Source organism: Sarcophilus harrisii, chromosome 4, assembly GCF_902635505.1.
Source record: "Sarcophilus harrisii chromosome 4, mSarHar1.11, whole genome shotgun sequence".
Taxonomy (NCBI): domain Eukaryota; kingdom Metazoa; phylum Chordata; class Mammalia; order Dasyuromorphia; family Dasyuridae; genus Sarcophilus; species Sarcophilus harrisii.
The window spans coordinates 356,801,617-356,826,301 of record NC_045429.1 but is presented as its reverse complement, the minus strand read 5'-3'; the positions used below and the strand labels follow the sequence as shown (position 1 = coordinate 356,826,301).

The window sequence follows — 24,685 nt, the reverse complement described above, 5'->3', positions numbered from 1 at the left end:
GGTCACATCCAAAAGTCTCATTCTGTATCTTCATTGTCAGCACTTTCATCCAAATGTAAATTAGCTGCCTCACTCTATAGTCTGCCACCATTGAGAAAGCCTGGTGGTGTTTCTGTAACTAGAAACTTGCCTGCTCATGCGGAGTCATCCCTTTCAAGGGTTTTGAGTCCCTCCCTCTCCACACTGCCCCACTCCTCCCCAAACCTGCTAATACTATGTATATCTCCTGATTATTATTTCGAGTGTACTTACTAATGGTAGGCCTTACAGTTTGGTTACCATGGACACCATGAAGGCCACGGCCAAGCCTACTCACAATCGAAGAGGAAGGATTTGTGTATGCATGCTGTAAATAGTCTTAATCATTGTTTTCTTTCTGCTAGCTCAGTGGCAGTGCAATTATCAGCTATTAAGCAGGGGGTATAATTGTCTGAGCAACTTGACGTGACTGGCATAGAACTGGTGGATCTGGAAGACTTCACCCTCTCCCCCTACACCCCCAAAGCAGATAGGTCAAAGTACAGTGTTGTTATTTTTTTTCAATGAGGGAAACTTCATCACAGACATTCTGATGCATTGAGGCAGCTATATGTAGTATTAAAGTGCAATATATACTAATTATTATGTAATATATATCATATAATTATACAATAAATCCATTTTATATTATAGATATATAATCAATTGCAATATGTTTATACTTATTAAATGTATAATAAATACACCAGATCAATATGTATCATATAGAGAGGCAGTTAGGTGACACAGAGTGCTGGACTGGAATCAGAAAGACCTCTGAGCACAAATCTGACCTTAGAACCTGGGCAAGTCATTTAACTGCTATCTGCCTCAGTTTCCTACTCTATAAGATGGGAATGATAATACTCACCTAATTCCTCCATCACCACAGGATTGTCGTGAAGATAAATAATTTTTGCAAAGTGCTTTCCAAATTTGTAGCTATTATATTAAAGATCTAAACAGAGAGGATGCTGAAACTCTGAAATGTTGTATAGAATATTCTCCTGGATTCTGACGGCATGACATACAATCTGACCTGTTCCATTGTATCTTCATTACAGTGAGTCGGGCTCCCTGGGTCAGACTATATGGAGCATTAATGAGTTATGGGGGGCAGCTGGCAGAAACTGCTTTGTCAAAGCGTGTTAAAGACACTAAGGTTGAATAACAGCTTCATGAGATCAGCATATTTATTTAGGCTTAAGGTGAGCCTCAGGAGAAAGGGAGTAATAAAGGGAATGACAGGGCAGAGTCCCCTTTTTCAGGGTGGGGAGGGAAGGTGGTAGGGGATAGGAAAGAGAGAATTCAGCACGACATTTGGTGGGTTTCCATTTCAGAAGATAAACTTCTCTCCTGAAACACCCACACAGTTACCAAGGATCACTTAGTCTCAAACCAATTGATGTTATTCTAGTTGTTAAGAGGAATCTGCTGAAACCAAGGGATCCAGCTGTAAGCTCTCCTGGCCCCTCTGTTATATTTGTCACTTTCATTTATGGGCTGTTTTCTTTCCTGCTTCTTTAGTTAAGGACACATCATCTTTATTCCCTCAGGATGGGTTTTTTTTTGCCCCCCCCCTCCCAACTTCTAAAGGCTTTCCAGCTGGGAAATGTTTCTTGGAAACCAGAAGCAGGAGAACAGGAGTGGATGAGTCCAGAACCTCTGGCTCATTTCCAAGCCCCATAAATCAATTAGATATTTTCACCCCATCTCAGGCCAATCTTTTCCCCATTGCTGTTCCATGGAATCATATTCTGTCTGTCATGCCCCACCTGTCTTCCTAGGGAAAAAAAACTCACAAGATCCACTAACCATTTCTTCTCACTGAGGGAATGAGAATCAGAATAACTCCAAGTAAGACCTAGGGGATAGGGCTGGTGTCAACTGTGACTCAGTATTTGGCACATCCAAGGGTAAAAAGACTGACTCATAGATTTGCTCCACATTCTGACCCCATGGTAGTCACAGAAGCAGCTGTTCACTCTTTTCTGCCTTCTTCTCCTTCAGTGCTATCTCCATTCTATCAGCCTGTCTCTAAATTCTCCTGTTTACGCACAGTAAGCTCTCTTGGGTGAAGATCAGCTATTTTATGTTGATGTCCTGTTCCATCCCTTAAAACTATGGTACCTCCACCCTCTTAACATTCATTCATCATTCATTGACTGCCTACAGAGTGCAAGGCACTAAGGGGAAAGATACAATGATGAATAAGACATGGACCCTTCCCTGGAGGAGTTGAGAGTGTGTCAGGGATGCTAAAATAAGAATGCCAATAACTAGACACCAAAGGTAACCATCATATGGTGAAAAACAAATTGGATCTGAAGTCATAAAATCCTAAATCTAGACCTGGAAGGGACCTTAGAAGCCATCTAAGCCTCAGCTTTTTAAATTGTAATTTGAGATCTCATATCTGAATGTGAGGGTTATAATTATGATTTGTTAGTAGTAAATGCTCGATTTGTATACCTATATACCTAGATGCCTAAAAATTTCTCAGGTGAAAAGGGATTGCTAATGGAAAAAGCTTAAGAAGCCCTGATCTGGGCAGTCCTTTCATTTACAAGATGAGGAAACTGAGGAGGGACAGAATGAGGGTGGGATGACTTGCCTAAAATCACACAGATGGTAAGCTTCAGAATAGGATTGGAATCTCATCTCTCTGATTCCAGTGGTCTCTCCAACATATTCCACTGCTTTCAGTCCAAAAACCTATGCTCAAATGCCAGTTCTGCTCTTTACTTTCTATGTGACACTGGGCAAATAACTTTTCTTCTATGGATCTGTTTCTCCATCTGTGAAGTGGGGATAAGGGAGGAGTGGTTTGGATTAACGACCCCTAATGTCATAAATCTACACGTCATTTTGAATGTGATAATTCTACCATAGGAGAGATAAAGGCTAAATGTAATGGGAAGAAAAAAGAGGGAGAGATGGGTAATCCCTGGGTGCTTAGTCTGGAAGAGAATCTTTAGCAGAAGCCTAGGGGAAATCTCATGCAGAAAGCATTTGGGGCTGGGCCATTCAGAATGGGCAGGATAAAACAGGTGGAAATAGGGGAGAAGGGCATGTGGAATGAAAGGATCAGCGTGAAAAAAAAAATTAAGCATCCCTCAGTGAAAAAAGGAGGATCTAAAAAATTCATTTTACAATCCAATGCTACTTTTCTCCAAATGTTCTGACAATCATTCATTTCTAGTTTAGATTATAGACACTTTTTAATTTACTTAAGTATTCATTTATATGAGACAGTGGATCCTGATGTATAATAAGCAAGATTTGATTCCAAGTCATGTTTCTGCCACACACATACTAGAGTATGTGTAGAGGAAGCTAAGTCATCCTCTCTATATTTCAGGCAACTCTCTGAAGCAGTATAAGTTGCAGCTGTTGTTGTGATTGTTGTTCAGTCGTGTCTGACTCCTTGTGAACCTATTTGGGTTTTTTTTTTGACAAAGATACTAAAGTGGTTTGCCATTTTCTTCTCTAGCTCCTTTGACAGATGAGGAAACTGAGGCACAAGTTCCCTACACAGATAAAGTTACAACTCTGGTAACAATAACAACAACAATACTGAGTAACAAAGTAACAACTTTTTAAAATAAATTTTACTGATATTTTTTGTTTTTATATTACATTACCCTTTCCTCCCTTTCTAAGAAAGCCAAACACATAAGAAAGAAGAGAAGAAAATAAAGTTAATCAGAACTAAACAATCTAATTTTTAAAAAAGCCTGATCATAAATATAGTATTCAAATCAAATGAGATAATAATTGTAAAGCACTTAGCATAGTACATGACATATAGTATGTCCTATATAAATCATGTGTTAGTTGTTATTATTATTCCATATTTATGTTCTATCCCTTCCCATCTCTGCAAAAAAGTGGGGAAAGGTGTCTTCTTATATCTCTTTTGGGGAGATATTTATCCTGTTTTATCCTGCCCATTCTGAATGGCCCATCCATAGATCATTATATTTCACAGAATTCAATTTCAATTGTTTTGTTTGATTTTTTTCCATTTATTTTCCATTTTTGTTGTAGTCATCATGTATATTGTTTTCTTGGCTCCACTTAATTTGTTCTACATCAGTTTATGGAAGTCTTGTCAAGCTTCTCTGCATCTTTCATATTTGCCTTTGCATATAGCACAGTAATATTCCCAACTTGTTTAATCATTGTCCAGTTGATGAGGCCCATCCTTTGAACATTAGTATTTGTCTGGGGCATCTAAGTGGCTTATTGGATAGAGCACTGGGCATGGAGTCAGGAAGGCTCATCTTCCCAAGTTCAAGTCTGGTTGCAAATATTTACTAGCTATATGACCCTGAGCAAGTCACTTAATCCTGTTGTCTCAGTTACATTTATAAAATGAGCTAGAGAAGGAAATGCCAATCATTCCAGTATCTTTGCCAAGAATACTCTAAATGGAGTCACAGAAAGGAGGACATGACTGAAAAATGACTGAACAACAATTTATCTTGCGGTGTTGTGTGGCTATATGTCATAGAATATTCCAGGATCCAAAGAATTAAAGCAGAAAGCCAATAAAAGGAAATGGAAAGGTGAAGGGAAACATGAGTTGACTGCAACATATTGCCCAATAAAAGATTGAATGGATGAGCCAGATAAAAGCTTTTATCAGAGAAGCATTTGACCAGAAAAGGAAAGTGATCTAACTTATGTAAAATTATTAACATGTTCTATTGGAATCCACAGATTTAAATTTCTCTAAAAGAGCCCCCTGTTATATTGTGTGTTCCTTTCTGAGGAGGGTTTAAGGGAGAATATGGATAGGAATTCATAGGATGAAGAGTGACAGGATTTCAAAATATACTGCTAGAGGATGTTGAGGGAGCTAGCAGGCAGTGGATTGTTGGAGTCAGAGAAATTTGGTATACACATTCATGTTTGTGTGTATATGTGGGTATGCATGACGCCCACATGCACACACACCCTTCTAGCAAGAGTTGGTACAGGATAAGCATTCACCTTTGGTGAACCATTTCCCAGAGGTTGCTGGCCCCCAATCTAGTCTTCTGGAGGCTACCCTTCTAGTCAAAAGAAATTTTTCTAAGGAACTAATCCTAGCTGTCTTCCTGACTCCATGTATATGACAGCTTTTATAAAGATGATGAAGACAAAGACTAAGATGCAGCCAAAGATGAAGGAGAAGAAGGAAAAGGAGGAGAAAGAAAAAAGAAACATTAAGCATCCAGTTTTCTCTGAAATTTGAATTCAAAGTTGAGATCATAGTTACTTTAAGAACCATGAATGTATTTGGAAGGGAGTGGATTAGGAGGGTTATCTTAAAACAGAACCTGAGGTAGTAGATAGGTGCTGGACTTGAAGACAGGAAGAATTAAGTCTATTTTAGCTATATGACCCTGAACAACTCATGTCTCAAACATGTTCTAGCTGTGTGATTGTGGGCAAGTCACTTAACCTTATTGATCTCAGTTTCCTCATCTGTAAAATGATGGAATTAGACTAAATGACCTGTGAACACTTTTCAAGCTCTAGATCTATGATCCTATATTTAAATTAGAAGAAAGTGGGAAATGACAGCTTGTTCATCTACCTGCTTTCATGCCAAATTTTTCCAAATTGTATAAGACAGATGGTCCTTCAATAAAAATGCTCTCGTTTCCAATCAGAGACTCCCTGCAGTTCAGCTGGCTGGACTGTGAATCATGGTAAGCTTTGCAGAACACCCCATTAAGAAAATGGGGGAACATAACCTAATATGTAGGTAATGAAATAGCCTGATTAATTTTCAAGAGATTGCCTACAAGCACGCAAGAGGCTTTGCTTTTTTGTGTTTGTTTGTTATTCAATCCTGTCTGATTTTTCATTACCCCATTTGAGGTTTTCTTGGCAAAGATACTAGAGATATTTGCCAATTCCTTCTCTAGCTCATTTCACAGATGAGAAAACTGAGGCCATTAAAGTTGTGATCTTCCCAGGATCACACAGCTAGGACATGTTTGGGGCCAGATTTGAACTCTGGAAGATGAACCTTCTTCATTTCAAGCCCACTACTCTATCCAGTGTACCACCTCATTGACTATAGTTTTATTGCACCACTATCTGAGATAATTAGAAACATCTTGAAGACAAAGATTATTATTTTTCTTATCTTTGCATCCCTAACAGCACCATGAATGCAATAGACAATAAATGCTTGTTGAATTAAATTGAATTTAGGTATAGATTTGTCTGTAAACAGGGGAATGAATAAGTGAAAAGCTTGTAAAGAGCTTCTCCAATTTCATGTTTCTAATATTCTGTGATATATTTGTATTTACTGGGCTTCTGGCAAAAGTTCTATTATAACAATATAAAAGAGAGTAGTTCTTTCTGGTCTGGTTGAGGGGAAAAGTTGCCCAGGTATCTATTTTGGATCAGATTTCTCTGATCTTCTCATTGTTCTGCTTTTGAAAGCCTACCTTTATAGAAATAACTATAAACTGGATTCTCCCATTGCCCAATTTCATTCAAAATTCACACAAATGAAAAGAAGGGCACCAATGGTCCCAGCTATAGGAACAGAGAGAAGAGAAACAGTTCACACAGATTGAAATGGAAGTAGATTGCTGACCAATCCTAAGAGACATGCCAGAGTGTTTTAGAGGGAGCATTTGTGAGGAGATGGGAAGAAATATTGCCAGTTTCAACGATGCCAAAAAATGTACATAGATTTTTTTCTTTATAATTCTGTGGGAAAGGAGAAAAATTAAGAGAGCTGGGAACAGAAATGGCTAAATGTTTTCCTCCCAACTGTTTGTTATCTGATATGCTGCAGCTTCTTAAAAATAACCCTTCCAGCCTCTTACAAATGAGTGAATTTTAAAAGGCTAACAGATTTGGTGAATCAGCGATATTATTGGTCAGTTACCCAAGTGAAGGAGCATGTCTCCACCTCACATTCTTGGACTTGGATATAGCAACTGACAACATCATCTAACTAGTGAATCAAATTGTTAGTTTCCACAAACTTGTAGAATTGGGTCAGAGAGTGAAGGGATCAGTCAGTTTCTAAATGATTGGATATGGTCCCTCTCTGACTAACAGAGCAAAGAATGAGATCAGCTACCCTGTAAGATGTGTCAGAGTATTGATCGGGTGACCAAAAATGAATATTGAGAAAAGTGAACCTATCCATTTCACTGATACTGGCAGAAATACCAAAACAGGATATTCCATATCAAAAATAAATAAAGTTTAAAAATCAAGGAAGATAAAACCAATTTTCTTGTTCTATCCAGTTTCCTAAATAATTATTGACTCAAAGGAAATTAAAGGGTCAAGAAAATCAATTTTATCACTTATTTACTATGAAATGTTGGCTCTTTCACTCACCCTCTCTGCACTTCAATAGAATGCTTACTGTAATTAAGGAGGACACCACTATTTTGGAAGACTTTGAATATTGTGATCATTTGGAGGTGCCATGTTTTTAGGAAGAACATTGACAAATTGGGATGATTCCAAAAGATGGTAAAGGGGATTGGAAGCCATGTCAAAAGGGGACTACTTGAAGGAAATGGAATGAGTTAGCCTGGAGCAGAGAAGACTTATTAGGAACATTTTAACTGTCTTGAATCCAATTCAATTCAACAAGTACTTATTAGCTGTCCATTCCGTGCCAGGCACTAGGAGTTGTAAGGATAGATGATATAAATATAAAAATGCAGTTATCCCTGTCCTTAGGAGGAAGGAGAAATACAGTCTATATATTTATAGGTATATTTATATATTTATGTTTATCTAAAATAATATATCTGTACATTATGTTATATAGCATAATGTTTATATTTATATAATATATTATATTTTAACATTCCTATAAAATTAATTATATTAATAATCACATCTAAAATTTTATATACCTATTAAAATATATTTTAAAATCTATTTATATAAACATAAAAACAGGTAAATTCAAGCATTTGAAGATTTGTCTCATGGAAGAGGGATTAGACTTTTTTGTCTGAAAAGCAATGGGTAGGAGTTGCAGAAAGACAGACTCTCTAATTGATTGGGACTTATTGGATTGCTGGGCTTTATAATAATTCATAGGATCATTGATCTAGAAGTAGAAAGGACCTGAGAGGCCATTTACTCCAAACTTTTCATTTTACAGATAAGGAAATTGAGGCCCAATGTTTCTTGCCCAGGGTCATACAAGATAACCAAAGATCAGAATTAGGATTTGGTCTTCTGACTCCAGAGATAGTAAGCATCTTCCTGTACCTTATGGCTTCCTAATTCAAACAATTCCTAAGCAGATCAAGAGGCCTCTGAAGGACCACTTTGTCAGGAATGCTGCAGAGGGATCTCCTGTTCAGATCCTAGTTGGACTGATGAGTTCCTGAGATCTCTTTCAGCTCTGAGATTCTGGAGTTATTTTGTTTATGAAAGGATTCTTAGGTCAAAGTATTCTGTCTTGGATTTTTTTTAATTGATATACATTGCATGATGATTAAATGCATGAAAACCCAATGAAGTCAGAAAAGACTGATCTTGACACTAAGTTTTTACATCAGCAGACATGATATCAGAGATCCTCTCCAAGAAACAGATTTTTCAAGACATTCTACTCTTCTAACTTCATTGGATTTAAAAAAAAAAACTTTTGATATTATGCAAGTCAACTCTCAGTCATCTAATGAAGTACTGACTTTATAAATTATCCAAGTATTCTTCCCCTTCCTGGGCTATTCAGGGAGAATGTGTGTGTTTATGTGCATGAGTTTGATGAGGCATGTGTTTTACCCTGCATTCTCAATTTGGAGAGATAGAGATGACAATTGGATCAATGGCCATTCTGGATTTCCATGCCTTTTCCCTTCTGTTAGTATGACTGAGCAATTAAACATTTTTATAGAGTCTTTGTCTCTCAAGTTGTTTAAAGCACTTCATACATTTTTAAGGCCCATCCTGACTGAGGGAAATGAGATTATCACAAACATCTTTGGGAGTGGAGGAGAGAACCACAGAAGTTGAAAGTCTTGTTCAGTGATTTATATTTTTATATTATATTTTATCAATATTTCTATAAAATTAGTTATGTTAATAATAATCATATTTGAATATTTAAACAATTATTAAAATGTATTTTTAAAATCTATTACAAAATATTCATATACTTATATAAATATGAAAACAAATAAATTCAAGCATTTGAAGATCTGTCATATGGAAGAGAGATTAGACTTTTTTGTCTGAAAAACAGTGGGTAGAAGTTACAGAAATATAGAAACTCTCTAACTGATCAGGATCTCCAACCAAAACGCAAGGACTTTGTAATTATTCTGCAATAAGAGAGTATTCTTTTTCTTCCTACACTTAGCAGCTAGCCTCCTTTGAATCAAGCTGATGGCTGGTGCCAAGGATGGTACGGTGGGGAGGCAGAGCCCTTTTACCTTTAGAGTGAACTTTGCCTCTTAACCAACATGTTCTTTTCTTTGCTCTTCTTGCTGTTCCTATCCCAGGGTGCCGGCTGTACTGCGCTAGTGGTGGCTGTGGTTGCCAGAAAGTTGGAACTCACCAAAGCCGAGAAGCATGTTCACAACTTCATGATGGACACTCAGCTCACAAAACGGGTAAAAAGTCTTGGATTCACCTCTGAAATGGAGGAAGTTGAAACCACCAAGAAACAATGCTTTCTGCTTCACTCCCCTAAGTCACATCTTATGCAGTCACCCATTCTAGCAATGTGCCTTTGAATGGAATCCAGCTTTGATGGGTCTCTCCTTCCCAACCCTTTTAAAATGGAAAACTCATCCATAGTGGATGTGCATTTGGGAATTTGTTATAATTGAAAATATGTCACCTTATGGTTAAACTGATGGTTTTATAAATTAATTGAGTTACCCCAGGATAATAGCATTGCAGGTCATTACTCAATCAATTAATCCACAAGCATTTTTTAGGCATTTGCTGCGCACCAGACATCATGCTAAGCACTAGGTTTACAAAGTGAAACACAAGTCTCAGAATTAAGGGCAGAACATTAATATTGCTATCTTTTGTCAAATTACAATACTTCTCAATATCTCTCCTAGGATATCAAATAATCTTCCTGAAAATTAAATATATAAGCCATAAGGAAGGGGTAGTCACATAATAAGATTTAATAATATACTATTTCATAGTAAAATAATAATAATTAATATTTAGGTATTGCTTTAAACTTTACAAATATGATTTCATTTGGTCATCACAATAAGTCCAGGAGATAGGTGTTGTTATTATATTATGCCTGTCCTCCTCTAGCCCTGGTAGGCTGGTATTATTGTCCCAAGAACAGAAATGTGAGGGCTATTACTACTAATATTTATATAACACTCAAAAATTTCCAAGGCACTTTACATATGTTCACTCATTTGATCTTTACAATAATTCTGGGAGGTAGGGGCTATTTTTAATCTCCATTTTAGATGAAGAAATTGAGGCTGAGAGAAGTTAAGAGGCACTCAGGATACCAGTAGATATTTGAGGCTGGATTTAAACTTCTGATTCTAAGTCCAGCACTCTATTCCCTCTGGCACTTCACTGCTCCCCAAATGAGAAAGCAGTCTCAGAGAAAGGAAAAGACCAGCCTCATGCCCTTGCCACTACCCTTTGTTCCTCATTAGGAAACATAACAAAGACTTTTAAAAATATTACTGCAAATGTGCCTGATGCCTGTCTTCAAATAAGACTCATTAAGAGACACAATTCCAGAAATACCCAAATTTCAAAATGATGGCTCATCAAAGCAATATCATCCATTCTTTTTCCCTTTTGGTTTTTTCCTAGTAATGGCTCTCCCTTGTACCTCTGTCAAAGTGGTTAAGTAGGATGACAAAACTGAAATTCTCATCTCTGAGTGAGCCGGCAGATCATTTAACGCCTTAAGTGAAGCCCAACTCCAGTCCAAAATTGTCTAAGAAGAAAATGCTCATTTAGAACAGACAGAAATGAGTCTACGGGGATGACAACAGGCCAAATGATCAAGTCAGGGATTGTTTATTTAATGACAGTTTTTATGACAAATTCTTTAGCACTGCTGTCTGAATGAAGGTCACAAATATGATTTCCTACAAGCTCATCATATCCCTCCAGAATGAACCCTTTTTTGAATTCAGTAACTGTCAATATACAGAATCCAGTCTTCCTCATTTGTTACAGAGGGGGATTTATTCCTAAGCAGAATTTTGATTTAGTACTCTCAGAGACAAATGAGAAAGTCAATGATTCATGTTTCACGGCAGTGAAAAAATGTGTTACAAACTGGGAAAGAAAGGAGAAGTTGGAAGGGAACAGAAAGGGAAGTGGGGAGAGAAAAAGGGAAAGGGAGAAGGAGAAAGTGGAGGTTGTAAAGAGAGGGAAAGGTAAAAAAAGGAAAGAGAGATAGGAGAGAAAGAATAAGAAAGAGAAGGGGGAAAGAAAAAGGAAAAGAAAAGGAAAGAAGGGAAGTAGGAGAGGAAGAAAGAAGAAAATTAGAGGGAAAGGGAAAGAAAGAAAGAAGGAAGGAGAAAGGGAAAGAGGGAGAAAGAAGGAAATGGGAGAAGTAGAGAGAGGGAAAGGTAGGAAAGAGAGAAAGAAAAAGGAAAAATATAGGGAGAAAGAAGAAAAATGGAGAGAAAAGGAAAATGGGGAAGGAGTAAGGGAAAGAAAGGTAAAGAGAGAAGGGAGAAATGAAGGAGGAGAGCAAGAAGAAAAGAGGGGGAAGGAGAATAGGGGAAAAGGGCAGAAAGGATGAGAAAGAACACAAAAAGAGAGAAGAAGGTAAGTGTGCCATAGGCCTCTCCAATTTTTATAAACCAGTTTCTCGAGAGAATTTTTCATGGTGCTTGACTGCTTTGTTTTTAATTGTGTTGACTGAGTTTTATAGAACCAACATAGAGGTTAAAAGGAAAAGGTACAGAAAAATATTCTCAGTCTGTTGATATAGCAACTGTTGTACATACCATGTCATGGTGGTGGGCTAGCTGTTGTTCAGTTCAACAAAAGGAGATATCTTATGTGCATAAGTGGTTACGTCCTTCATAGAAGGCTACAAAGGCTATAACTATCTCTAAGGATTGTTGAACGTTTGAGTACAGAATCATACTACCTTTCTTCTTCCCCTCAATCTTCTATTCCACATGAATAAGCCATACTCAGTAATTAAGGGAATCTGGGAAGATTATTTGTACCCAAATGGAAATATGCCTGCATCTATTATCCTGTAAAGTCCTTGGGCAAATCACTTTATTTCTCCCCTATTCTGACTTTTTTTTTGCGGGGGTGGAGGGTGGAGGAGATTTTGCCTCCAAACCTCAGAAATAGCTATTTTAAATTCCCTAATCTGAGAGTACCACACCAAGAAAAGGACCTCAGGAAATTGAGTGAATAGCATTTTTAAAAAATTTATTTACTTTTAAACTAAGGATACACTTGACATTTCCTGTTATTCTGTGATCAGTCCTCCCTCAGTGAAGCAGACACCAGACTCCCAGAAAACAAAATGAATTTCAGCCCTTTTGTGATCTAGAAATCTCTGTGTGTGCAGAGAAGCCAGTTGTGAAAATTAAACAAATCTTCTGGAACATAATTATAAAAGATTATGACTTTCTAGTTAATTTGGACATTTTAAAACAACTCCCTAATATTCTCCTTCAAATCCAGTTACCTTCAGAAAGACAAGAACAAAACTCAAATTAGTCAATATTTATTGAAGCCTTTCTATGTGCAAGATGCCTTATATAATCAAATTCCAGCCCCCTATGGGGACTCCCAAAGTTGATATCATAATCATAGGACCATAGATTTTTTTAAAGCATCATAGATTTAGAGCTGGGACCTTAAAGATTATAAAGTTCAACTCTCATTTTACAGATAAGGAAATGAGAGGGAGGGAATTTGTGACTTGTCCAAGTTCACCCAGTAATAAGGGACAAAACTAGCATTTTTTTCCTCCAAAGAACTAAATAGTAGAAAAGTTCAAAAGATAGAAGCTTTTCAAATCAGGAATGACTGGGACTTGAGAACCATCTTTTATATCCCTTTAATTGAAAGAAAACCAAATTGTTATTCTTTGCCTGCTGCTATTTGAATTCAATTTGACCTGTTCACAAATGAAGCCTACCTTTCTTTTTCAGAATTAATTCCTTAGTCTATTTTCCATTAAATTCAATTCTTTTCTAGTTTCTCTAAATTGCCCTTTGTGTCTAGATGGAATAATTCACAGATTAAAGAAGTTCCCAAAATTTGGTATATTCATAAAATCTCAGCAGAGAGAGAGAGAGAGAGAAGCAGCAAGGAGAAGGGGGGAGATAGATAGAAGTAGAGAACTAACTGATCTGGAAAGAAATTTTCATGATATAATAGTAAACTATGGCAAAGTGAAGTAGCTAAGTGAAAGATTCAACAACAATTGGAAACAATCACCAGGAAATCTATGAAGTAGATAAACTTTGTTTAAATACTAAGCCAAACCATATGCAGAAAAGTGTAATAATTTATTAATCCTGAAAATGCACTTCCACTGACTGACTTATTCTCCAACCTAAACTCATTCTTGCTCTTACCTTTTTTTCCTATGATATAGTTTTGGATCTGAATTCAAATCCCACCTTAGACACTTCTGAACAAATTCTCTTGTTCAGGAATCTCATCAGCAAAATAAGAAAAACAATAGCATCTACTTTGCAGGGCTTTTGTGAAGATCCAAAGAGGTAATCCTTGCAACATGATGCACAAACCTCAGAGGTACAAACCTATACAAATGATAGTTGTCATAATGGAAGCAGCTGGAAGTACAGTATATAATGCTGGGCCTGGAATCAGGAAATCCTGAATTAAAGTGCAGACTTAGACCTTTGGTAGGGCTATTGTGAGATCAACCCAGATAATGTCCTTCATATAATAGGCGTTATATAAATATTTATTCTCTTCCCTCATAATGAGTGTTAGTGATACTAATATCTTTATTAGCAGGAGGAAAATGAATAATTACCTCCACAAAAAAAGGAAAAAAGCCATAACTGTGTTGGGTCATCAAGCTTCCCCAATGGCACTGATATGGGCTGGAGTTAGAGCTAAGGGTTTCTTGGATTTTATAATAGCTAGCATTCATGTAGCGTTATAAAGTTCACAAAACCTCCCATCTATATTATTTCATTTTATCTTCACAATATTCCCAAGGTAGTACTATTATTTTACTGAGAAAGGAATGGAACCTGAGGTTTACACAGCAAGTAAGCAGTATCATTTGAACTCAGGTCCTCCTGACTCCCCCTCTAAGTACTCTCTTCACTATCCCATCTGGCTTCTAATGGTAACTCCTCACTGGTGGCTCAGGCTGGCGCTCCCAGAAACTTGCACACCTCTTCCAGCTGCCTTCCTCCTCTCTCCCTGTGGACTTCTTGAGGTTGTAGGGTTGTGAACAGTCAGCAATGCCCCCAGCAATGCCCCAATACAATTGGCTGCCCTTTCTACCTGGGTAAGTAGCAGAGGGCACAGTAGATAGAGCACCAGGCTCATCTTCCTTCAAATTTGACTTCAGACACTTATTGGCTGTAGGACCTTGGGCAAGTCACTTTACTCTGTTTGCTTCAGTTTCCTCCTGTAAAATGATCTGGAGAAGGAAATGGCAAATCCCTATAGTATACTTACCAAGAAAACCCCAAATGGAGTCAGAAAACATGACTGAATAACAACCTCAATTCTCCCGGGTCAAGTGTACCTGGGTTATTTTGTCCTCTCTACTACCACAAAGGGGACAAACACTTAATTTGTCCCAGATGCAAGAATTTTTAGTTATAAATCTTAATGAGAAAAACCCTTAATTGATCAGAGATCTGATTTCACAATATTAAAAATATAAAAGAGTTTTAGGAACAGTTAGGTGGCACAGTATATACAGTACTGAGAGTCATTCCAGAGAGACAGAAACAAAGACAGAGACAGGGAGTCAGAGAGACTAAGAAAGACAGAGGCAGAAAACTATCTGATCTGAAAAGAAATGATCATGATATGATAGTAAACCTCTCAGGAAGTAGGTAAGTGAGAGATTCCACAACAGATGGAAATGATCACTTGGAAAGTAGGAAAGGCTGAGTTAAAGTCCTGCCTCAGGCACTGATTAGCTGGGTCACTTATGTCCTGTTCCCCACATTTTCCTCATCTACAAAGCAGAGAATACCGCCCTCCGACTTCCCAGGGTTGTTGTGAGGATCAAATGAAATGAACTTTGTAAAGGGCTCAGCACAGTGCCTAGCACATAGTGAGTTCTACAGAATGCTAGTTATTATTACTATTATTATTAATACATTAGGCAAGGAATTGAATTAGACAATATTGCAGAGCCCCCCTGCAATTCTGAGATTCTATGCTTCTCTTCTAATTCTTCCAGAATCCTGGGGTCTGTCTTTACTAATGCACAAATTGCCACACCAAGCAGCAAGGTCTTGAATGCCATTAGACCTTCCCACGCTAACTCTGCGATGTTACTGTCATTGTTAGCCTCATAATTATAACTTATTCCTAACCTCTGGGCTAGTATATAATATATATGCAAATGAGAAGTAGAGAGATTTTTGTCAAGGATGCTAAGAAGAGCCTGGATTCTCCCAAATGCTTAGTCACAGAATCCTAGAATCTGAGAAGTGAAAGCGAGAAAGAAAGACCTTGGCAGCTGTCTAGTCTAACTCATGTTGTTATTGTTCAGTCATGTCTGACTCTTTGTGACCCCATTTGGTGTTTTTTCAGCAGAGATATTAGAGTGGTTTCCCCTTTCCTTTTCCATCTTATTTGACAGAGGATGAAACTGAGGCACACAGAGTTAAGTGACTTGCCTGAGGTCACACAGCTAGTAAGTATCTGAAGCCAGATTTGAACTCAGGGAGATGAGTCTTCTTTACTCTAAGCCCAGTGCCTAGACCTGCACCACATAACTGCCCGAAATTAATCATAGGAACCATTAAAATATTTTTTTCCTTTTTTAATGATTAAATTATTTTTAAAACTTTCTGATATTTTTATTTCATGGATGACAAACTTTCTGAGGGAGGAAACATGAAATATTGGAAATGATAAACAGAATAACAACTCGTGTATACAATAAATCATGTGGAATAGGGTGGGAGTATTATCATCCCCATTTTATAAATATGAAAGCAGAGTCACAGTGCTGACTATGATTAGCCCAAATTTGGAGGAAGGATTTGGATTCAAGTCTTCAGAATATAAAACTAGTATTTTTTCTGATGAAGTGTTTATATATATATATATATATATATATATATATATATATATATGAATTAAAAATTTAAAAATAAAAGGAGAGTTTACAAGTTTATAGAGAACTTTTGCTAAAGGTTTATAGAGATTGGTCCTGGCATATGACTGGGAACTAAGTCTCATTTCTTAGATGAGGAAACTTAGCTTAGTGTAGTGTAGCCTGCAGAAAATATGGAGTGAATCTTGGTTTTTGGTAACTTGATATTTGGTAACTCTGTGATCTTACGGAAATAATTTCAACTCTCTGAAACTCAGTTTTCTTATCTGTAAAATGGAAGTGGTGACACTGGCAGTATCAGCTTCATAGTGTATGAGAGTGGAGGGTGGGTAGGACAATGATTTTTTAAGTTTTAAGACATTATATAGCCAAAACTAAATCGAAACATTTGGGGTTCTGGCATATCCAGGGTGCCAAAATTGAAACTGTTTCTACAATACCATCTGGAGATATGTTTCCTCCCCTTAGTAGTTGCACACATGCAGGGCACCTCCCCAATATCAGTCATAGAAACCCTGCACCACGGTGGGGAGGAGGGAGAGGAGGCAGAAGGGGTATACTTTTTCCCCTTAGACAGCATTCTTTACCCTAGCTCCCCTCCTAAACCCAGGCACAAAAATTCCTGGTTATATCTCTAGCAACAGAAATGTATTGTTATTTGTCACTTTTCCTTTCATGAGCAATCCCTTTCTTTCAGATTCTCTCCTTCCTTTAGTCATCTCCCCCTAAGATTTAGAATTTTCTTATTTTTTTAATCCCTCATAGAATTCTCCCAGGAGTCAATTCTCTCCCAGCAAATTCTAAATTTCTTATTCTTTTGCCTCCTCTCCCCACTCACCCAACACTACACAGTTCTTTGAGTGGACTAATAGGTAGTGACTGGATCTCTTTGGCTCATTTACGATTCAGAGGGACCTCCAGACTGGCAGGCAACATGTTAAGCCTTCCTCCCAACTCTGGCACCAAATTCCTTCCTTACTTCTCTGCTGGAACAGGTGTAAGTCCTATATGGACCACCTATACATTGTTCAGTTCAATCAAGCAAATTCTAATTAACCACTTACTATGCTCAGGGTGAGGCAGCTAGGTGATGCAGTGGATAGAGCAATGGCCTGGAATCAACAAGACCTGAGTTCCAATAGAGTCACATATTAGCTATATGTTCTCTAGGCAAGTCACTTAATCCTGTTGCCTCAGTTACCTCATCTATAAAATGAGCTGGAGGAGGAAATGGCAAACCACTGCAAGTATCTTTGCCAAGAAAACCCAAATTTTCACAGAGAGTCAGACACCACTGAACAACAAATGTGCAGGGTCCTGGGCATATAGGTTCAGCGTCCCTACAACTCGCTTAGCCAAGTAAAGAATTGAGTCATAGTGTCAAAGTCCAGAATCCCTGGATTTTCCTAACTCTATAACAAGCCACTACATTGTGCCTCCAAAGTCACTCTCCCCATGTAGGCCTCTGCTTCCTTCTCTGTAAAATAAAAGAGATCTCCAAGATCCATTCCAGCTCTAAATCCTGTAGTCCTAAGTGCCCCCTCCTTTTCTTCCCTTTGCATCCTCTGCCTAACAAGAGAATCCCTTCCCACTGCAGGATTCTGTTGGGGCTTAAGCAAAATTGCCACATAATAGAGATGCTAATAATGGCCTCACTCTGGGTTCCACCAGCAGGGTTCCCTGGAACTACTCTTCAAAGGTTTTTCACAGCTGTTGGAGGAAATGAGACGCTCAGCCACAATGTCTAGTATGTCCCTTAATTTCCTCACCAGAGTTTATAGGTGCTGTGTAATGACAGAAAAGCTAGTTCTAATTTCATATGAGCTACCAGGTACCAGTTTCACAAGAGGTAAGCAGAAAGCACATGTGATGCAGGAAATTCTTATTGTTCTTGCTAATAATAGTTCACCTCTCTGAATGCTTTCAGGCTGACAGAGCACTTTCTCCACAACTCCATGAGCTGTTATTATGATTTTACAGGCAAGGAAACTAAGGCTCAGAAAAGTTGTGACGTGCATAGGATTACATAGATAGTAAGCCTCACAATGGGAATTCGGATCTGATACTTCTCTCTCCCTTTCCAATAAACAGAATTACAGAATTCCAACAAAAAGGAACCTCAGAGATGGTCAGATCTAATTTGTACCCAACAAGTGGTCATCTAGCCTCTCCTTGCGGGTGCCAACGAGGAAGAACCCACTAATATCCCAAGACAGCCTGTTCTACTCCTGGACAATTCTAATTGTCCTATAAGTGTTCGCTTGTATCAGATCTATACATCTGGTCCTCCCTTTTAGGGCTCCCCCTCCTGCCCTCAATAGCCAAACAGAACAAATGTAATCCTTCCTCTGGCTGACAGCCCTTCAAAGCTGCTCTGGCCCTTAATTATTTTTTAAGCCCTTTGATGATTACAAAGTTGTCTTTCTGCATCTTTCTTCAAAATGACCCAGTGAGCTTATAAAACAATCATTAATTTACATGACAATTAGTAGTTGTAATAGCAGTAGGAGGAGTAGCAGTAGTAAGTGGTAGCAATAGTAAGAGTAATAATAGTAGTAGTAAGAGTAATTAGTAGTAGCTACTACTGCTACTAGTAGTAGCAACAGCAGTAACAGCAGCAGTAGTAGCAACAATAGTAATAGTAGCAGCAGCAGTAGTAATGATATTATCATTGAGTTAACATTGAAGGAAAAACACACAAAAGAGCCATGGATTTGGAGCCAAAAAACTAAGGTTCAGCCCACATCTATACCATCTACTACCTTTGTGACTTTGGGCAAGTTGGTTACCTCTCTAGATGGACCTGAGCTTCCTCACTGGAAAATGGAAAGGTTGGATCTGATAACAACTAAGGTCCTTTCAGAAACCAGAATCCAATATAGCTTCTTGGTGCTTGCAAAGCACTTAAGATACTTAATTTATTTGAAATAGTAGTAGTAATAATAAAATAATAAGGAAGGAAGGAAGGAAGGAAGGAAGGAAGGAAGGAAGGAAGGAAGGAAGGAAGGAAGGAAGGAAGGAAGGAAGGAAGGAAGGAAGGAAGGAAGGAGGGAGGGAGGGAGGGAGGGAAGAAAGGAGGGAGGGAAGAAAGGAGGGAGGGAAGAAAGGAGGGAGGGAAGGAGGGAGGGAAGGAGAGAAGGAGGGAGGGAAGGAGAGAAGGAGGGAGGGAGGGAAGGTGAAAAGGAGGGAAGGAGGAAGGGTGGAAGGGAGGGAGGGAGGAAAGGTAGAAGAGAGGGAGGAGAAAGGGTGGAAGGGAGGGAGAAAGGGTGGAAGGGAGAGAGCAAGGGTGGAAGGGAGAGAGCAAGGGTGGAAGGGAGAGAGCAAGGGTGGAAGGTGAGTGGAAGGAAGGGAGGGAGGGAAGGAGAGATGGAAAGTGGAAGGGAGGGAGGAAGGGAAGGAGGGATAGAAAGTGGAAGGGAGGGAGGAAGGGAAGGAGGGATAGAAAGTGGAAGGGAGGGAGGGAGGGAAAGCGGGAGGGAGGGAAGGCAAGGGGAAGAGGGAGAAAGAGAGGGAGGGAGGAAAGATGGAAGGGGAGAGAAGGGAAGGGGAGGATAGAGGGAGGGAGAGAAGAAGGAAGGAAATTAAATAACAAAATCAGATATCATTGAGCACATAAAGTAGGATCTGAACTTGGTTTTTCTGACAAGACCTTAGGATCAGTGTTCTTTTCACTGTCTTCCCATACATGTTTCTTTGGGAAAAGAAATAAAACAGTTTTACTCTCTTTAGGAAGTGATGGAAAGTATAGGAACGAGACTGCTGCACCAGACCAGGCTAAAGTAGTCCAGGGCTCAGGGATAGGGGTGAGAAAGGAGGGTTACTTATCATAGTTTCAGTTTCTTATTGTTAATCAGTTGTTTCATGCCTAACTCTTTATGACTCCATTTGGGGTTTTCTTGGCAGAGATGCTGAAATGATTTATCATATCCTTCTCCAGCTGATTACAAATGAGGAAACTGAGGCACACAGGGTTAAGTGACTCAGGGTCACACAGCTGATAAGGCCAGATTTGAATTCAAGGTCTTCCTGACTCCAAGTCCAGCTCCCTATTCACTGAAAAATTAAAATTAAAGGGGCCATGGAGCCTCTTTTCAGCAGTCTTGTCTTCTCTTCATATGACTTCTCTGGACTCCACAACTATTTTCATATTTCCAGCCATGCCTTCTGGTTCTGAGTTTCCAAAGGGGTTCCAAATACATTTTGGAAATGGAGGCACTATTTGCAAAAGCATCTCTCCAACCCTGGCTTTTATGAAGTCTCCCAACCAACCTGAGGATAAAGGGGTTTTATTCAAAGACAAAACTTCCTCATGTCGCCCCTGAGCCCAAGAAGGCTGCCACTGACTGATGTGGAAGGAAGCTTCTGTCACATCTACTGCTGGACTGGAAAAGTTGTCTGCAGTTAAAAGCCTATTTCTTCTTCCCTCATAGATACCGATCCACTTAGATTTGTGCTAGGCTGTTTTCTAGCAATTAATTTCTAAGATAGCAACCAGCACTTTCCTCTAACATTACACTTTCTTAAACATATTTTCACAATTCCCCTTATCCAAACCAACAACAATAACAAAAAGATACAAATACCTCTAATGAAGTTTCTGCAGGGCTGTGATTTTCAGGCAGGGCATCCATCACCAAATGTTGGCCAATTCACCCTGTTCTCTCATCTTCCTAGGGTAACCGATGCTCACCAAAGAGCACCTGGGCCCACTGGAGAGCATTTCCCAAATATGCATTAGCAGGATTTTTGTAGAAATCGGCAGAGGACTGGAGCCCCCATTATCATTCTTGAGCTTAGGCTTTCATCTTCCCTTTGTAGAAGTCCCCCCAATGGACTTTGGTTTGCAAGAAATCAGGAACCAATGGCAATTTCATTCTGGCATGTGCATTTCTTCCTTCCCCTTCTTTCCTAGAGCTTGAATCTGGTAAGGGATAGCCTCACTAATGGGACTGTCCTAGATATTTCATGGCATATGGGAAGAGGAGTAGACTTGGATTCAAAAGAGTCAAATCTGAGTTCTGGTTCTGTTATCAACTTACTATATGGCTCCAGATGAGGCAGATCATACCTCTGAACTTCAGCTTACTCATGTGTAAAATAAGGCTAACAATAATAATAATAAAACAATACTGTAATAGCTAATATATATAGCAATTTAAAGTCTGCCAATTATTTTCCAAATATTATCTCATTCGAACCCCATAAAAACCCTATGAATTATTGCCCTCATTTTCAGATAAGGAAATGAAGTTTCAGAGAAGTTAACTGGCTTGACTATAATTATAAAGCTAATAAAAGTCAAAGGCAGGATTTGAATGCAGATCTTCCTGACTCTCAAGTCCAGCAGGCTATCCAAGCATGCATAGTTAGAGTTATCAGATTTGCAAATGATATCAAATTGGGAGGAGTGGCTAAGGGACAGAAGGAAAGGAAAAGGAATATGTATTCATATAGGACTTACTATGTACTTATTTAGACTTTTAAAATTTTAAACATAATAAGTTTATTGACTTCATAGAAAGCACAGTGGACCTGGAGAGGATCTGAGTTCAGGTCCTACGTTTACCACCTTCCACCAGTATAACACAGAATTCTTCTGAGCTCCAACCTCCCATTTAGAAAATGAAAGGTTTGGATCAGGTGATCTCTATGGTCCCTTTGAGCTCTAAATCATAAGTTAACAAGTTATTCTCCCCTCCTCCACAAAAAAAATTTTAATTCCAAGTTCTTTTTCTTCTTCCCCTCCTCCCAAGCAATTTGATAGATAGATAGATAGTTGTATGTGTGTTATACAAATATGTTTCCATGTAAGCCATATTGTGAAAGCCCCTTGAAAACAAGAAAAATAAGGTTTTAAGAAAATATGCTTTTAGAGTCCATCAATTCTCTGTCTGGAGGCAGATAGCATTTTTCATTATAAATCCTTTGGAACTATCTTGATCATTGTATTACTGAGAACAGCTAAGTCATTCACAAGTAATCATTGTACAGTGTTGCTGTTACTGTATACAGTGTTCTCCTGGTTTTGCTTACTTCGCTTCACTTCATTTCCTTTAAGTTTTACCAATTTTTTTTCCTGAAAGCAATTTGCTCATCATTTTTACAGCATAATAGTATTTCATCCCAATCATATACCACATCTTGTTCAACCATTTCCCAATTGATAGGCATCCCTCAATTTCCAAATCTTTGTCACCACAGAAAAACCTGCTATAAATATTTTTGTACATATAAGTTCTTTTTCTTTTGATCTCTTACAGCTGTGTTATTGCTGGGTCACAGGGTATATATTCAATTGTATAGCCCTTTGGAGATAGTTTCAAATTGCTCTCCAGAATGGTTGATCAGTTCACAACTCCCATCAGCAATGCAACTGTCCTGATTTTCCCACATCCCAATAATATTATTTCTTTTTGTAAAAGTAATGTTTATTTTTTAAAACATATTTCCATACGAGTCATGTTGGGAAAGAAAAATCAGAACAAAAGGGGAAAACCATGGGAAAGAAAAAACAAAAATTAAAAGGTGAAAAGAGTATGCTTCGATGCTCATTCAGTCTCCATAGTTTTTCTTGTGGATGGCATTTCCATCCAGTATCTTTTGGAATTGTCTTGGATCACTGTATTACTGAGAAAAGCTAAGTCTATCATAATTGATCATCAAATAATCTTGCTGTTACTATGTACAATGTCCTCTTGGTTCTACTCACTTCACTTAGCATTAATTCATGTAAGTCTTTCCAAGCTTTTCTGAAATCAGTCTGCTCATCATTTCTTATAGAATAATAATATTCCATTACATCCATATATCATAATTTATTCAGCCATTCCCTAATTGATGGGCATCTATTCTTTTTTTTATTGGTAATTTTATTTTGTTTATTTATTTTTTATTTATAGTAATTTTTATTAACAGAATCCATGCCAGGGTAATTTTTTTACAACATTATCCCTTGCACTCACTTCTGTTCCGATTTTTCCCTCCCACCCTCCACCCCCTTCCCTAGATGGCAAGCAGTCCTATATATGTTGAATATGTCTTAGTGTATCCTAGATACAATGTATGTGTGCAGATCCAAACAGTTTTCTTGTTGCACAGGGAGAATTGGATTCAGAAGGTAGAAATAACCCAGTAAGAAAAACAAAAATGCAAACAGTTTACATTCATTTCCCAGTGTTATTTCTTTGGGTGTAGCTGCTTCTGTCCATCATTGATCAATTGAAATTGAATTAGGTCTCTTTGTCAAAGAAATCCATTTCCATCAGATTACATCTTCATACAGTATCATTGTTGACGTATATAATGATGTCTTGGTTCTGCTCGTTTCACTTAGCATCAGTTCATGTAATTCTCTCCAAGCTTCTCTGTATTCATCTTGCTGGTCATTTCTTACAGAACAATAATATTCCATAACATTCATATACCACAATTTACCCAACCATTCTCCAATTGATGGGCATCCACTCAGTTTCCAGCTTCTAGCCACTACAAACAGGGCTGCCACAAACATTTTGGCACATACTGGTCCCTTTCCCTTCTTTAGTATCTCCTTTGGGGTATAAGGATGGGCATCTATTCTAATAAGATTATTATTAAGCAATTAATTACTTAGTATGTGCTAAGCACTGAGGATACTAAGAAAGGCAAAAGAGTCTCTTCCCTAATGGAGTTCATTCTAATGGGACAGACAACATATAAACAACTATATACATCTAAGATATATAGAGTGAATTGGACATAATCTGCAAAGAAACCTAGCATTGAGGAGGATGGGAAATACCTCATACAGAAACTAGGACTTAAAGTGAAACTTAAAGAAATACAGGCAAGCTGAAAGATAGAAATGAGAAGGGAAAGCATTCACAACCAGTGAAATGGTACAAAGTTGGAAGAGTGAGTGGCTTGTGAAAGGTGCAAAAGGGAAATAAAGCATAAAAAGACTTGAAAGGTAGAAAAACATTATGAAGAACTTTAAAAACCAAATGGGAAAAAGAGAAAGGAAGAAATATTTTATTAAGCATCTACTATATACAAGGCACTATGCTTTACAAATATTATCTTATTTTATTCTCACAACAACCCTGGAATTTGGATGCTGTTATCCCCATTTACATTTAAGGAAACTGAGGCAAACAGAGGTTAAGTGACTTTCTCAGGGTCACACAGATAGTAAATGTCTGAAGATGGATTTGAATTCAGGTTGTCCTGACTTCAAGCCCAGTACATTACGAACTACCTTACATAAAGTATTTTATCTCTTTCTAGAGGCAATGAGAACACTGGAATTTGTTGAGTGGGGGTTACATTGTCATATATGACATATGACATATAAGATGAATCCATCAGAGAAATAGAAGTCAGTGAGATCATATTATAAGATAATTGATT

The 24,685-nt window shown here is 38.1% G+C and overlaps 1 protein-coding gene across 4 annotated transcripts in view; it reads left to right on the top strand.

Annotated features, from left to right (window-relative positions):
* Window positions 1–24,685, top strand: part of KCNN3 (potassium calcium-activated channel subfamily N member 3) — a 304,701-nt gene that overhangs the window by 261,482 nt on the left and 18,534 nt on the right. For all 4 annotated transcript variants that reach the window (XM_031966673.1, XM_031966674.1, XM_031966675.1 and 1 more), the window contains one exon: window positions 9,522–9,632. In XM_031966673.1, the coding sequence (XP_031822533.1) occupies window positions 9,522–9,632 (111 nt within the window). The remainder of the gene's footprint in view (window positions 1–9,521; window positions 9,633–24,685) is intronic.